The sequence below is a fragment of the Cryptomeria japonica genome, chromosome 7 (assembly GCF_030272615.1).
Source record: "Cryptomeria japonica chromosome 7, Sugi_1.0, whole genome shotgun sequence".
Classification (NCBI taxonomy): domain Eukaryota; kingdom Viridiplantae; phylum Streptophyta; class Pinopsida; order Cupressales; family Cupressaceae; genus Cryptomeria; species Cryptomeria japonica.
Genome location: NC_081411.1, coordinates 751558261 through 751575739, shown reverse-complemented (window position 1 = coordinate 751575739; position 17479 = coordinate 751558261). Strand labels below are relative to the sequence as shown.

Genomic DNA, 17479 nt, shown 5'->3' with positions numbered 1-17479 from the left:
CATGATCTAGAATTGTTGGAGAGGGAAAATTCGATTTAGGAAGAATTTTCTTGAAGTCTCCTCAACTTTCCTTGCTTGAAGAAGGTTTTTCATCAATCCTACACATTTCTGATTTTTCAGGAAAATTTTCAAATTAGGGTTCCATGGTCTAGGAGAGAGAAAATTCCCTCATGACTCCAAATCTATCATCATTTTGAAATTTGGATATTTGATGCTTAAGAATGGATTTTTCAAAATGTTTCTTGGGGGAAATTTCTTGTTCAGTTCATCCTTGATTCCTTCCTTGCCTTAGAAATTTTATCTTCAATTCATTCTTGGTGTGATTTCTTCCTTGGTTGGAATTCTGTTTTGAAGGAAGGAATTTCCAACACTTAGCCAAATTTTCACCTTTTCCAAGAATTTTGTCATGAAGGAAGGAATTTCCAACACTTAGTCAATTTTTCCACTTTCCTGGAATTTTGTCCTGAAGGAAGGAATTTCCAACACTAAGCCAAATTTTCACCTTTTCCAAGAATTCTGTCGTGAAGGAAGGAATTTCCATTACTTAGCCAAATTTTCACCTTTCCTGGAATTTCTTCTTCTTGGGCGCAATTCTTTCTCGAGGAAGGCATTTTTTTGTGCTCTTTGAATTCATCACATCCACAGGGAGCTTTTTGACCAATTTGCCACATTTCCTATTTTTTAGGAATTTTCCTAAAATTTAGGACTCGGGTCCAGGAGATAAAGAATTAACTCACAAGTCCAAATCTGCAAAACTTTCCGGATTCTGATAAGATTTGGTGTCTAAAATGAAAATTTAAAAAAATTTCTCAAGGGGATTTCTGCTTTTCATTCTTCCTTGACCCTTGGTCTTTCATGCCTTAGACAAATTTTTTCAGTTTTCTGGCTTGGGCATGGAATTCATGGCGGAATTCATCACTTCCTTGATTCTCCTTGACTTAGTCATTTCAACATTCTTTCTTTGGCTAGAGTGCAATTCTCATTTGCGAAGGAATTCACGAGTTTTCCACAGGACCCCATCTTTAGTGCCCTTCATCTTTGCTAGGTGCAATCTTGCATTTGTCATGGAATTTCAACATTTTCTCCATTTCCAAGGCATCTTGAGTTTAACGCCTTTCTCCAATCTAGGGTGCTATTTCACCTTTGGCATGAAATTCACTCTTTTTTCCATCTCTCTATGCACATCTCTTTTTGGCGCCCTTCCTTGTCTCATGGCATAATTTCTTCGTAGGGGAGGAATTCATGATTTAGAGGATTTTCCTTCACTACCCCACTTTAGCGCCCTCCCTAATTGTTGGGCGAATTTTTGATGGTGAGGAGGAATTCACTATTTTTCCTTCCTTCCATGACACTTCAATTTTGGCGCCCTTCTGAGTGCTTGGGTGACATTTTTACTTGAGGAAGGAATTCATCAAATTTGTATGCATTCCAAGGAGACTCCATTTTAGCGTCCTCACCTAGCTTTGGGCGGATTTGTTGAAATGTGGCGACTGATCAACAAAGTATTGTACACTCAACACGTATCCTTGCTGGGGTCTGGGGCCGACAACCCCCAAGAAAAGTGGGGGTTCGAGGGCGGGAGCCCTCGAGAAATTTTTTTTGGGTATTTTTTTTTGATGAAAATCGACATTGTAATAAAACCCTAAAAAGGTTGACTTTGTTTTTGCCCTAAAAACGCATGTTATAAGTGGCTGGGATGCTTAAGGCATTGTAAGGTTGATGTACTATTTTTGCTGGATAATAAGAAAGATTGGACGACTGTGTATGGTGGACGTAACCCATTCTGGGTGAACCACATTAAATCTATGTGTTATCTATGTCCTGTTTTATTTCTTTATCTTTTGTATTTAAATCTGCATATAATTGTTAGTTCATATTTGCTTCGGATCTGCTTGAAACCTTAACATAATTTTGGTCATGAAGGAGGAATTTGATGTTTTCTACCAATTTAGGACATGTATATATATGAAATATAACATTTAAGTATAAGAAAGGAAAAAGTTTCCTTTCTTATAATTTAAGTTATATTTCATATATATTGGCAAGATGTTTGATAGTGGTTTCAGATCCCTAGGAATTATAATGCAAATTCTAGATTTTTTAAGATCTTTCAAATTTTCAGACTTAGTCAAATTTCAGGTCATTTCTGGATCAGGATGACATTGGTGGATTGATGTGAATTTCCAGACTTAGATGATTTTGCATGCTTTCCTCTTCTGGAATAGGAGTTCCATACTTTAACCATTTTTTTTTAATCCAACTTGTTTGTCTTCTGACTCTTCCGGATTTAGAAATGATCTTCAGGAATGTTCAGTCTTCACCGTCTTTAGGGACGAACCTGTCAAAATAGATTTTCCCTAATAGTAAGTGTTTCAAAATGTTAGGGTTTGGACAAAACAAGTCAGGAAAGCACTTACTAAAAATATAAATTACTAAAAATAGTAAGTTTGATTTTTGGCAAAATGACGACATTCCAGGACTCAATAAAATCCCTAAAAAATAGGATCTTTCTCCATTTTGGCTCAAATTTTACTGGGAGGTTCCTTGAAGGGTCTTGATTCCAATTATATGTTCAATTTTTCCAAAACCCTAACAAAAATCCTTGAAATCTAGGTCTAAAGGCAAAAACCCTAAAATCAACAAAATAGGCCCTAAACTTCATCAAATTCACCCAAACAAAAAGTAGACTTATTCGATTTAACCCCCGAACACTTGCAAAGCAGAGAGACTGACGAGACTGCCACCAAAAGACCCCAAAAACCAAAACGAAAGACCGAGTGGGCCTAAAAAGTAGGGGGGTCCCCATTTGCAATGGGGCGATGTGTGAAAACGTCACAATAGGTAGGACACTGCTATAATCTCGCCCTCACCCCCAGCCTTGTCCCTATCGCTCCCACTATTGCCCTCATCGCTCCCACTATTGCCCTCATCGCTCCCACTCTTTCCACCCAACTAGACATTTTTTCCCAATATCCAAGCTCGATTGATTTCAATTATGAAGATGTATCCATTCTTACTCATAAAATATTGTCAATAAAAACTAAATAAGATTCGTACCACTATTTTTAAAATATGATTAATAAAGATTGACAAAAAAAAATTATTTCTATTATTTATATGTTTAGACACCCTAAACATTTATGTAGAAAATATGATCAATAAATATCGTAAACAATGTATGATAAGTGAACAACTACTCCTAAAATATGATGTTAATATTTTTTTAATATTAAATCAATTTAAAAATATGATATTAAATAATGTGACGTTAATTTTCTTTTTTTTTTAATATTAAATCAATGTAGAGATATGATATTAAATATTAATTTTTTTTGAACTACTCCTCGTTAAAATTTCAATGAAAATTGACTCTATATTTAAGAAAAAGTTAAATAGTTCGAACCCCTACTCATTAAATGATTTTTTTTTAAAATAACACAATTAAATCTAAATAAATCATTATCCAATTAAAAGTAGGAATAATTGTAAGATTTGAAACAATGAAATTATCCACCCTTGACGAACATATTCTCCGATATTTAGTATTTAGGCTCACAAACGTTAAAACCCTTCTATTCTGTTTTTTTCTATATTGATGCTTCTAAAAAATCGAAGCATGATAACATCAGCAAATTCTCAAATGGATGAATGCCTATAAGCACAAACGGGCCGGGCAGCTGTAGTTCTTGAACGAGTAGAACATGCCAAGATAATCGTCAGGTGCCCATTTGCTTTAATATTAGCAGCTTCCTACTTTAAATGCGGGTTGGTCAGTTTCATTCATTATAACTGAGTGGGTAAGACAATAAAATAAGTGATATTGAAGAGATTGACCAAAACTGAGAAAATTATAGCTCCAATTTTATTTGGACATGGAGGAGATTCATGAACAACGTAAGCTCCAATACAGTGGCACTCAATTCATCTCGAATTGTCATCATTTTAAAATACCCTTTCAGTAGTTTTGAAAAATTAGTTTTGGGTTTTCCTTTTTAATATTTTATTATCCTAACTTTGATTTTCTGCGGGTGCAGAGAATCAGGAGATTATTCAAGAATCCGATAAAGGTTTGCTTTTTGATTCCTACATTTGTTTTTATTGAGAACTAGCTTACTATGGATTTTGACTTTAAGCAATGCCCAGTCTCCGATACCGATTTAAGATTGATGTCTATCATATTTTTCAGCGTGGCTGATATGAGGACAATTACAGGAAATTAGCTTAATATGGTGATCTCTGAAAACTTTGCTGTTTTTTGGAATTTTGAAAGGTGATTTAGGGTAACCTAGATTTTTCAACAACTTGTTTATTTGAAGCTAAATACAGGATTTTGTCAAAACAAATAGTTGAGTTTTACTCCACATCGGCGCTTTTTGTCTTGTGAATAGGAAGGACATGAGCGTTCATACCAGGAATTCCCTTTTCATTTGGATCAAGTTAAGAACAACGCAGTGAAAAGTTTACATTAAAACGTACATACGTGAATTAGTTCTTCTGGATTTCCAAGTCAATATATTGTCAGGAAAATTTTGGATAAGAGCAAAACTAAGGTGGCTTAAATAGGAGGCTCAGTCCTTTCGTAATCACATATGACAGAATGAGCGCTGTACTTTCTTGCCATCGAGCTCCATCATCAACAACCTTTCAGTTTGCAGTCCATAAAAATACAGCTTTTTGAGACATTTTTGTCAAATTGTTATGAGCCTTCTGTATTTTCCACCTTTAGCAGTTGTATGAATAGTCAACAAAAATCTCTTTTCAATTGTTATTTGCAGGTATATCTTTAGGGTAGTTACAAGTACAACCATGTTAGAAAAAATCCTATTTCATCTACTTCTTACTAGATCTTTGGATGCTCCCAAGATCCACGTTTGGCAGAATCTGGAAAGTGCTGGCTTAAGGTTGTTAAGTCTTGCTTTACACCTGACACTTGCTTTTGCTGCAAGATCGCATGAGTTGGACGCTTACATATTTTATCCCATTATTTTGGTGTCTTCTCTTGCAAAATAAGAGAGATTCTTTAATTGCTCCTGTGCCATTGCAGAAGTAGAAATATTGATAGAGCTATGAAGATCCAAAAAAATATTGAGTCAAAAGAAGATCAGGCAGTTAAGATGATTTCATGATTGTTATTGTCAAATTCGAATGTGAATTAGCTCAATATGAGACAAAGACATTCTTCAAATGGTGGCGTTAAAGTCTAAATGAAGAATCTTGATCCTACAGAAAACTACTTTTCAATTTCTCCCTTATTATTTAATATCTTCAGAAAAAATGAATAAATTTTACATTTCAAAATTAACTTTTTTGACTGAGGTGATGATCCCCTGGCGCCCGTCAGTGAGGACTAGAGGAATGCCCTTCCATAATGCATTTCTTTTCTCCAATGGTCCTAGAGAGGTGATATTCTAGTTGAAACAGAATATACAGTCACACTTCTGACAAAAGTATCAAAACGAAGAATCTGTTGCTAATACAGCAAATGAAATCAAAAGACTGAGTATGTGCCAGTTCATATATCAAAGCATAAAGTAATAATAGTCCCATCACTGAGATGTTCTTACATAAAGAGTTTAAAGTATCCAAGCACAAACTTTGCCCATAAAACAAAGAATGAAATTTTTTGTGGAACACTGACAAGAAAGGTTTTAAAAATGTCGACATAGTTAACAGGAGGATACAATGATACTTTAGTAGGATCATAAATAGGTAGACACAGGTACAGTCAGAAAAGACATTTTTCATCTTTCATATAAAATTGGTTCAAAAGATGCTGTAATGCGCTTTGCCATAAAATTAGGGTTTGTTAATGACATAATGATAATCGGCAGCAGTAACTATTTTTAACAAATCTTAAAGTCTACAAGGCATGATCTCCCTCATTATTGAGAGTTCAAGCAAGAGGTACACCTTGCCCTAGAAATCATGTTTTGAGTAAAGGAAAGATATCTTGGGAATCTGTGACGAGGATATTAGCTTTTACACCACTCTTCAATTTCCTCTGGCACTTGCTGATCACGTTTCAGTATTTAGGATCTACAGTAATATAGGCATGATGCCAGCATTGAAGGAGTTGTCAACTGGGTTTAAGGAGTTGCCTTTAAACTTTGCTACTATCATCAGTCCAGCAAACTGTGCATGCTATACAGATTTTGGTCCTTTTGGCTGATACCTTTAGTGTCCTCTTCAGAAGTGCTTATTTTCATGATTCATTGAACCATAGAGTTTTGTGCATGGGAGCGAACAACTTTCAAATTGAAAAATATTAGAATAATATTCTTTATCATTTTTTAATGGTCAATATGATGTAATTTTGTACATATTAGAAGTTTCTATTTTTTCATTCATTATCAATTCTTTCTTTTAGAAACATCGATCCTTTGTATTCTATTTAATGATCATCTGATCATTGGTTAATACAATTCAATATTTTTACCAATTACTTGTTTGTAATATGGTATTAGAGGAGAAACACTCAAAATTTGGGAAATTTAAAAAAAAAAATTTGACATAAATTTTTGAAAAGTTTTTTGTACGACGAATTTTTTTCTGGGTTATTTTGCGGGGTTTCTCTAGCGTTAGATTTTCTCTGAGCTCGCGATTTTCTGTCATATTTCTTTTGGCGTTTTTTTACTGAAATCTGCGCGACTTTCTGCAGTCATTTTTAAGCCCTTGAAGTCTTCTATGATTGTGAGCATTTTTTGCGATGCCTCCTCTTCAAGTCTTTGCACATTTCCGCCCAACGCAATTTATTTTTCGCATTTTTCGGTGTTTTTTTTGTGCGCGACGATCTGCTTCTTTTCCACGATTTTTTTGCGGCTCTGCAAACTGCGTGCGACAAAAATTCTGGGTGTTATATTTTCTGCTTTTTTCCCCCGTTTTTTATTTTGCGGCTCTGCATTATATGACGTCTATGATTTCCGACAACAGTTGTGTTTTTTTTGGGTCAGCCAAATTTTTTCCTCAAAGTTCGTGCCAGACGTACATCATCTATTTTTTGAAGTCTGTACCTGCATTTGCCTTTGTTTTTTGCATTGGGATTCGTGTCTCGGATTCTGGTACTATCGCCTCTTCTTTATTTTTTTGTTTTCTATGCATTGGGAAGCGTGCAAGATGGCATCATTAACCAACTTAATGTTGGAAGGCAATCAGAGATTCAACGACAAGAATTATAACACCTGGAAGCAACACATGCTGACGATTTTTGAATATCATCGCCTTGATGATCTTGTTTTGGGAAAAGAATCTCATCCTACCGCAACCAGATCATATCAGGACAAGTTTGATGACCAGAATCGAGAAGCCGTCATGCTCCTTAAGCTCTCTGTCACAAATGACCAGTTGCCTCAGATTCCTTTTGGGAAGTCAGCATCAGAAATCTGGAAGCATTTGAAGGAATTGCATGAGATGCCCAACAAAAGCCGAGCGTTCTTCCTGAAGAACTACTTGTTCTCCATTATGATGGATGAACATATGTCCTTACAGGAGCATCTCACAACGATTAAGGACATTCAAGAACAACTCGAAGGTATTGGTCGGAAAATGGAGGAAGAGGATATGGTAGTCATCACCTTGAAAAGTCTACCTAAATTCTATGAGCACTTTATAGAAACTCTCAACATTACTTCAACGAATGTTGATCTGAAATTTCCAGAGTTATGCTCCAAACTTCTACAGCAAGACCGTTGGAAACAACAATTTGGTAGCGGTGCCACTTCATCCTCCTCAGAGCAAGCCTTTGCAGCCAAATCCTTTCACAAGGATAAAGGCAAATGTTAGTCCTCTCAGTCATCTCTGTAGAAGGGCTCTAGTCAGTCTCAGGATGGTTCGAAGAAGAAGGTTCAATGCAACTACTGTCATAAATATGGCCATATGATCAAGGATTGTTGCAATCGAATAGCTTCTGAACAACGGAAGTAGGGGGGGTCTCAACCTAAAGCCAATGTTGCTGAGCACACAGAGCAAAAAAGTCTGCCTTTTACGCCTTCATGGCTAAAAGACCTACAGACCATGTGAAATCTTTTACCTGGTATATAGATTCTGGTGCTTCTTGGCATTTCACTCACAGGCGTGATTGGTTTACATAATTCTCTCCCTATGTTGATTCAGTCATTTTTGGAGGAGGTGAAGAGTATACCGTTGTCGGCAAGGGCAACATTCAGATACAGTTTGGTGGGAGGAATCTTATATTCCTCAATGTATGCTACATTCCTGGCATGTAACTAAACCTACTCTCAGTGAGTCAGATTTTGTGGCATTCTCCTCAGCTTGATGTGATCTTCAGTTCACACAAGTGTTCGATTGTTGATCGTGCATCTCGCACTACTATAGCTGTTGGCATCGAGGATCATGGTCTTTACGGACTTGTGGATACAGGTGATTCTCTTGAGCATGCTTTTGCAGCTAAATCCTCCTCTATCAGTAGTCTGGCATCAACGATATGGTCACTTGAACATCACTACCTTGCTCAAATTGTTTGAGAAAATTAAGTACATGGCCTACCTGAAATTCAAACTCAGAATCAGTGAGTTTGTGAAGCTTGTCAGGTTGGGAAGCAACACACACCGTTCAAGGATGGTGACTCATGGTGAGCCTCTAAGTACTACAGTTGGTCCATGCTGATGTATGTGGTCCAATGAATACACCTTCTGTTGTTGGGTGCAGGTATTTCTTTCTTTTTGTTGATGATTTCAATCGTAAAATGTGGGTGTACTTTCTTAGATAGAAATCAGATGTGTTTCCTGTATTTCAGAAATTTAAGGCCTTAGTAGAAAAAGAGTCTAGTTGTTATATTATTACTCTTAGGTTTGATAATGGGGGGGAGTTTTGTTCTACTACTTTCTCCACTTTTTGTGATACACATGGCATAAAATGTCAGTTAACCACACCGTACACTCCTCAACAAAACGACATTGTAGAATGTCGCAACTGCACCATTACAGAAATGGCTAGGTCAATGTTGGAATAGAGGAATGTTCCTAAGAAATATTGGGTTGAAGTAGTGTTTACTATAGTCTATCTCCTTAATAAGTCTCCCACTCATGCTGTTAAGGGGAACACTCCTGAGGAAGCCTGGATTGGTCGCAAACCCAAGATCGGTCATCTGAAATTTTTTGGCTCTTTAGCATATGTATGGATTCTAGATGCCAAGCGCTCTAAGTTGGATTCCAAGAGTTAGAAGCTTATGTTCACAGGGTATAGTGACAACCATAAGGCTTACCAACTGATTGATGTGGACACTGATCGTCTTATCTTTAGTCGTGATGTTGTCTTTGATGAAGAACAAGGACTATTTCAGCTTTCCTTGTCTAAGCAGAATTATGAGGATCAACCTTTGAAGGCTTCTGATTAGGGTGTCCGTCTTCCATTTGGTTCACCTGATGGGAGGGATGATGCAGATTCTGAATTTGATGATGCACTACCTGCATTTCCTCTGGATGATACTAATCTTCCACTTGTTCCATCTCCAGTTCCAGTTATTCCTCTTGCATCTGATGTTGGCATTTCTACTCTTCGGCCTAAATGGTGGGCTAAGACCATCAGTGATCTTCATCCTAATGAGCTCATTGAGGGTAGATCTTCCAAAAACAAGAGCAAACAACAGTCTACAGTTAATTTTTCTCTCATGGCCAACATTCATAGTATTTATGAGCCTCAGACATATGCAGAGGCCAAAGGGATTCCAGAGTGGGAATAGGCAATGGACGCAGAATACCAGAGCCTTCTGAAGAACAACACCTGGGTTCTCTTTGATCTTCCTCCAGGGAAGAAGCCCATTAGTTGCAAATGGGTGTATATGGTCAAGTATCATGCAAATGGTGCCTTAGATAAATACAAGGCCAGATTGGTTGCTTGAGGATTCACATAGCGGGAGGGCATTGATTATGAGGAGATGTTTGTTCGTACTGCTAAGATGAGTACAATTCGTCTTCTTCTCGCTATTGCAACTCAGTTTGGATGGAAAGTCCATTAGATGGATGTTAAGAGTGCCTTCCTCAACGGTGAGTTGCAGGAAGAAGTCTACATGATGCAGTCTCTTGGTTTCAAGGTTGCTGACAAAGAACATCAAGTATGTAGACTCATGAAAGCACTCTATGGACTCAAACAGGCTCCTCAAGCGTGGTACATCAAGATTGATCAGTACTTGGTTGTTCATGGTTTTCAGTGTAGCCCTTTCGACAGTAATTTGTATATCAAACACTCTGGTGACGATGTTCTCTTTCTTGTTGTCTATGTTGATGACTTGATCATTACTGGCAGTTTAGCACATTTGATTGCAGAAATCAAACAAGACCTATGCAAGGCTTTTGATATGATAGATTTGGGGCTTCTCCATTATTGTTTAGGTGTTGATGTTTGGCAGACTGATGGTAGCATTTTTATTTTTCAGTCCAAGTATGCCAGGAACTTGCTTGATAGGTTTTGAATGCAAGATTGTTAAATTGCTTCCACGCCTATGGAGACAGGACTGAAGTTGTCAGCCAAGGTTGATTCTCCTCCTGTAGATGAAACAACATTCAGGCAACTAGTGGGCAATCTCATCTATCTCACTGCCTCTAGACCTGATCTCAGTTTTGCAGTGAGCTACATTTCACGCTTCATGACAGCCCCCAAGGTTGATCATTGGGTAGCAGCGAAGCGTGTGCTGCGTTATGTGAAGGGCACCTCTGCTTATGGACTTCTTTACACTAGGAGTCCCAATCCTAGACTCAGTGCTTTCACAGATTCAGATTGGGTAGGTTCGGCTAATGACAGGAAATCAACATCTGGGATTGTCTTCAGTTTGGGATTTGGTGCAGTCACATGGACTAGTAAAAAGCAGTAGGCAGTGGCCCTCTCCTCGACAGAAGCAGAGTATCGGGGAGCAGTTAAGGCAGCTTGTGAGGCAGTTTGGCTTCTCTGGATGCTTGCGGATATGCAAATATCTCAAGCAGGCTCGACTCCCTTGTTTTGTGATAATCAGGGAGTTCTCAAATTTGCCAAAAATCCTGTCTTCCATGAAAGAACCAAGCATGTGGAAACTCATTGCCATTTCATTTGGAAGCTTGTTGAAGACGACTCAGTTCAGTTGCAGGATGTTCCAACTGTGGATCAGACTGCAAATATTCTCACCAAGTCTCTCAGCCCAGATAAGTTTGCTAAATTTGGGGGGCAGCTTGGTGTTGTTGATAGATTGACCATTAAGGGAGGGTATTAGAATAATATTCTTTATTATTGTTTAATGGTCAATATGATGTAATTTTGTACATATTAGGAATTTCTATTTTTTCATTCATTATCGATTGTTTCTTTTAGAAACATCGATCCTTTGTATTGTATTTAATGATCATTTGATCATTTGTTAATACAATTCAATATTTTTACCAATTACTTGTTTGTAATAAAAAGGAGCCACCTCTTTTTATCTTTTGGTTGTACACATTATAACACATGCTTTTTGGAGGTGGTCAACGTTACATATCTGTAAGATACTACCCCTGTTTGAACCAATTTTTGCACTATTTTCCCAAAGCTCAATGTAAGTATTTTTTTGCCAACCAGTTGTATGCATGCACATGAAAGAAATTAGTTTCTTTTCTGTTTGTAATGGTCTCTGAGATGTTTGGTTGCAATTTTAAACATTTATGATCACATTCAAAGACTTAAGCATGTATTACATTGAATACTCTTTCAAAACGACAATTACTCAAAGTTATGTCTGTTGTTCTGGACAATAAGTTTCTGCTATTAAAAATCAGATTGCTAGCTTGTTTGAATATTAATTAAAACTCAAGAATACATAAAAATACATATTTGTTCCTGACCTCACATTTGTTTCAGATTAGTTGGAATTGTAATAGTATTTAGCACCAAGACTAAGTTCGTTCCAGCTAACTGGAGTTTCCCACATCCAAGGAAAACTTCCCAGCGGCTAATGCAATTGGATCTTTCTCCCCTTTTATGGACAACAATTATTACCTGAAATAGCAGCAGACTGTAAGGGTCTGTGTTGGCAGAAGAGATACTCCTATTCCTCATGCCAATGGTCAGATGATGGGCCCGTGCCTCTATTTGGTCTGCTTGCGCTGCTGTCACAATTCTACAACTCAGTGGCTAATCGACCCCCATACAACACAAATTGCACAGCAAAGAAGACGTCACATGGAGATAGAGTTACAACCACTGTAAATGCTTCTTCAGATGCCAAGAACACTGCAGATATTTCCACGTCCAGATTGCTGTCCCAACTCCACATCCACCAATATTCATACTTCAACATATTCATCTAGTTTGACCCTTGAGTGAGTTAGATGTGCTCTCCACAGCCCACGAACTTTTAAGAAAATAACACATCCAGCAATAATGGATACTTCTGAGAAAGTCAACCCCTTAAATGGGTTACAAATATGAATAATATCAAATGACCAGTCAGTTTAACAAAACCTCATGCCTCCTCACTGAAATGCATGAATCTGCCCATGATCATGCTGTTAATCCCTGCGCCTAGGGCACACAAATCCTCATGCCTAGGGCATTAATGTCTTCAAATCCAGCAATACTTTCAAACCTCACAAAAATCGCTTCTCCATTTACAATAAATCAACTGTCAATAGATTGTATTGAACTCATACACTGCAAAACTTGGAATTTGAAATTTGTCTTTAAATAAAGACCTTTACAAATTTCAATAACTTCTTGTTGAAACCAAAATGCAGAAAGATGGTAAACCTCTATATGCACAAACTATGAACCCTGCCTGAATTTGCCTCTGAATCTGCACCAATGAATGAGAGTTTTCATCCCTTCTCAAACCTTCAGCGCATTGACGATCCCTGTGTGGAACCACTCTGATGATGATAGAGGGTTTTCATCCTCAGCTCCAAGAAACCATTGGGGTTTTTGTCCCGCTGGTAACAGTTTGGCCATAGGCACAAACCTCCAAATCTCCGCAGAGAAATAAACAAGCTTTTGAATCATCCGTGTCCAACAAATGAGACCTCAACCTTCTTTTATAACCATCTTGGGAATTTTCCGGAAAGAATATAAACTCCCTTAATAATTTAATTAAACCTTAAATACCCAAAAAGTGATTTATCTAAATATTTAATCATTCCAAGCATTTTGGTCACTTGGTTACTTGCCCAACATTTGAATCTTTTGATTCTCAATTTAACAAGCTTTTATACTAAGGTACTTTTAAGTTAATTTGAATAATATTAAGCAACCTTAGTAAATGATTTAAATAATAGCTCAATATTACACCTTAGTTGCGGAAATGGTCGAAAAGCATTGGAATAAAAAAATGATTGCACATGATTGATACCAATGATGAATGATGATAATTAGACGACTTACTATAAATAGACACTCTCTCCAAGAATCTTGGAGAACACACGAGAAGCTGAAAATAACTTTGGAAAGTGTCTTCTGAGTCCTCTAGACCATCTGAGCTCATTGGTACCTTCGAATAACAACTTTGATAAGGTTGAGACACACCTAGAAGGTCAAAGCCAATTGCTAAGCAAGATAACCCAAAAATGGGGACATTACAATATCTCTATCTATTTATATTCTACAATTGACCATAAATTAAAAAGTTTTATATGAAGCTGTACACGTTGTAGGATATTTGTTTGAAAATAATCATCTAGAAGAAACCTTCTCTTAGAATCACAACTTATATGCTTAAGCATGTGGTAGTTATATCATTCCATGTTATGTGTTGTTAGTGCGTGCATGAAATTTGTTCCATGTGAATGATTTTAACAATAAAAATCAAATAACAAGCAAAACACTCATATTAGGCTAAAGAAAGTCAAATAAGCATATAATTTGACAAAATTAAATTATGTTAGACTCACTGTTGTGTGAATTTTCCCAATACTTTCAGCAGCATAGTTGAAAATCTCGGACTCGCCTCAGACTCGGCAAACCAAAATTTTGGACTCGGACTCGGACTCGGACTCGTGAAAGACTCGCGAAAGACTCGGCAAAAAAAAAAACTGTAGTTTTACAAAAAAAACATAAAGAAATTAATGCATTTAGAGAACATAAGTGCCATAATTGAAACATTACACATGTCATATGATCTACAAACATGCAATATTTGAAATTGCATCATTCATGGCAGCATATTCAAGTTTTGCAGCATATTCAAGTTTCAAGTTTCAACTCTAAAATGTATAATGGCAGCATAAGTATATAAACGTTCACAAAATTACATATAATGATATGTCCAAGTCCAACTCCAAATGTGAAAAACAACAATGTGAATGAACAAACCAAAGAGAAGACTACATCTTCCTCTTTGTATTTTTCCTAATATAGCTCAATTTTTCAGGCCTTGAGCTAGAAGTAGTAGCAGTGGGTGTTGTGGTATCTAAATGGTGAGATGATTCTTCTTCAAAGTCAAAGTCCTCATCATCATCCTCATCTTCGTCCTCATCTTCATCCTCCATTTCATCCAATTTTGCTCCTTATGCATCTTGTGCTGCTCCTCTCTCTATTTCTGCAATTTCTTCTTCGGTAAGGAGGACATCATCACCATCATTTTGTTCATTCATGGTCCAATCACCATATGGATCAATTTCATCCAAGTCAATGGCCTCATGTGAAACACCCTCCACCTGTCTAACTCGTAGGCGAAGGTTGTACTGAACAAATACTAGATCATTGAGCCGCTTTTGTGACAATCTATTTCTCTTCTTTGTGTGAATGCTCTCAAAGACACTCCAATTTCGTTCACACCCAGAAGCATTGCATGGCTGAGACAAAACACGGATAGCTATCTTTTGAAGATTAGTCGTGCCGGCACCATAATTCTCCCACCATAAATCTACAAAAAACATTTAGAAATATTAGAATTGAGAAAAAAATGTAACAATCAAGTTTATAGGTTTTTTCGTGCACTATTGAACTAAGTTACTAAATTTTTTACCTGGTTGTTGTTTTCCTCTCCTATCAATTGCTAGTTGTGATGAGAAGAGTCTCCCCTCTGCACTTTTGTAGATCTTGAACAATGAACATTTCCAAATTCAGAAATAGATAGTAGATAGTCAAAGTGTCAAACTCAAATTCAATAATGAACATTTCCGAATTCATAAATAAAGATAGAGCAATTGCAAATGTCAAATCTCACCTCCAACTCATCAAGAACCTTGTCTCTCAACTCAGGATCAAGTGTCGTCTTATCAATGCATGTAATAACACCTGCCATGACCTCCTCATCAGCCCTAAATGAATCAGAGAAGTAGAATTTCGGGTTCAAAAGGTAGGCGAAGGCATGTATCGGTTGGTGGAGTTGGTTTGTCTACCTACGATCAATGATGCGCCAAAGGATTTCACATTTTCTTGTATTCCACGATAGTAATGTGAAATGGCCTCTTTGGCCCTATCCATGGCCTCATAAATGAAACCCATTGGCATGCCCTCTCCATCCACCATACGAAGAACCCTTACCAAAGGTTATGTCACCTAAAAAAATGAAAACAAATTTTAAATTAGTACAAAATCAACCCCTAAAAAATAAAATCAGCAAATAGACAAGATTGTATAAACTTTACTTTTGTGTTTGTTACTTACCGCAGTCAACTCCTCTCCACTTTTATTGAACCCTTCATCAAAAACAATGCTCACAATCTTCTCTACTTCAGGTCTTTTGGAGTATGCAGACCCCAACCAAGCATCTGACACAAACATCTGCTTAAGATGAGGAATGGCACTAAGAATGCTCTGCAAAGTGATGAAGTGGCTAGCAAATCATGTCACTCCAGGTCGAACAAGGTCCTTGCCATTTGTGTGTTTTCTCATCAAAGCAAGCACCCAAGTATGGTTGTAGATGAATTTGGTGACAATTTTTGCATCTTCAACCACCTTCTTCACCCATCCAATCTTCCCAATGTCCTCTAGCACCAAGTCCAAGCAATGTGCAGCACAAGAACTCCATGTAATCGAAGGATGCCTCTCCATAAGCATTCTACCTGCAGATATATAGGCAGCTGCGTTGTCCGTGATAATTTGGACAACATTCTCAACTCCAACTTCCCGAACCACACCATCCAACAGATTACACAAAGTCTCTGCATTTTTTATTTCATTTGAGGCATCAACAGACTTTATGAATACCATTACACCATTTGAAGCCACCAAGAAGTTGAGAAGAGTCCTATTCCGTCCATCTGTCCATCCATTAGATAAAATGCTGCATCCTTTTCTCTTCCAATACCTTTTCTGATCATCAACCACACCTTGTGTATTTTGCACAGCTTTCTCTAGCAATGGCCCACTGAAGTCATGACTTGTTGGGGCCTTAAACCCCTTACCCGCCACTGTACATGCATTAACAAAACTTTCCCAATACACATTGTTTGCTGCATTGAAAGATAGATTATTGTAAAACCAAAAGTTTGAAGCTGCTATCTGTGCTTGTTCATGCTTCTTTCTATTCCATCCTGTACCTTCAAGTGAAGGTTGTGCACCTAGAACATTGCGTGGTAAAAAAAAATTAGGGTCTGATCTAATAGGAGTGCCACTAGCCTCACCCTCATTGTCACCAAAATGGCTAAGGGTTGGATATATGGGATTTTTGGATGAAAATGATGGAGGGTCAAGAAAAAGATTGCACGATGAATATCAAGGGTGGAGGATGGCTTGGTCCTCTCACCTTATGGGATTGTGTCAAGTGGCACAATGAGAGGTGAGGAGATGGAGGCCACTTGACAAGACCTATGGAAATTAAATGGAAAAGATGAAAGAAGGGATTTAAAAAATTCTTTTGGGTATTTGAGGAAGAAAGACCCATTTGCTCAAGGTACATGGGGTCCTCTCCAAAAAGGGTTGCATTTTAAGGTTAAGTGAGGGGTGAGATTGTGTGGAAATTCAAAGTGGGCCAACCCCACTTAATTAGGATTAAGGGAATGTGCGATTGATTAGGGAGAGATTAAGTGAGGATTATGGAATAATGAAAAGTGATAGAGGATGTGACATGTGAAGAGGGTTTTTAAAATAAATAAGATGTATTTATTCAATTTATTTGGAAGAAGGGGACAAGGGTAATGGTCAATAATTAAAGGAAATTATTTACCTTAGGTTATGACTCAAGGAAAATAAGGAATATTAATTAAATAATAGGATATTATTTAATTAATATGAATGATGGGATTTAAACGAAATAAGGATAAATTGACCAATGCAAGTGGTCAATTTAGGTGTCTAAAGCTAGGACATATGCTTAAGCATGTGCCCCCTCATCAGAGTTCACCTCGTTGTGGCTAGAGGTGTCTAGGGGCTTCGGTTCCTTGTGACCACATGCTTGCCAAAAACAATTCTTTGATTTAAAAAAGTATGAAATCATACTAGTGACTACCATTGACATGATAGCTATACTCTGATGACATAGGTGCATGAATATTCTTGACAAGATTCTATAGACTATATTATGACTATAATTTGTTTTTTGACAAGAAGTATGGTATGAATGTACGGGTGTTTGTGATCGATT

General features: G+C 37.2%; 1 protein-coding gene across 1 annotated transcript in view; it reads left to right on the top strand.

The window, feature by feature from the left end:
- The first annotated feature begins 3574 nt into the window (after positions 1–3574).
- Positions 3575–17479, top strand: part of LOC131049578 (peptidyl-prolyl cis-trans isomerase FKBP42) — a 97105-nt gene continuing 83200 nt past the window's right edge. Inside the window, exons 1-2 of the mRNA XM_057983634.2 lie at positions 3575–3894; positions 4035–4067. Coding sequence (XP_057839617.2) covers positions 3873–3894; positions 4035–4067 — 55 coding nt within the window. The 5' untranslated portion in view covers positions 3575–3872. The remainder of the gene's footprint in view (positions 3895–4034; positions 4068–17479) is intronic.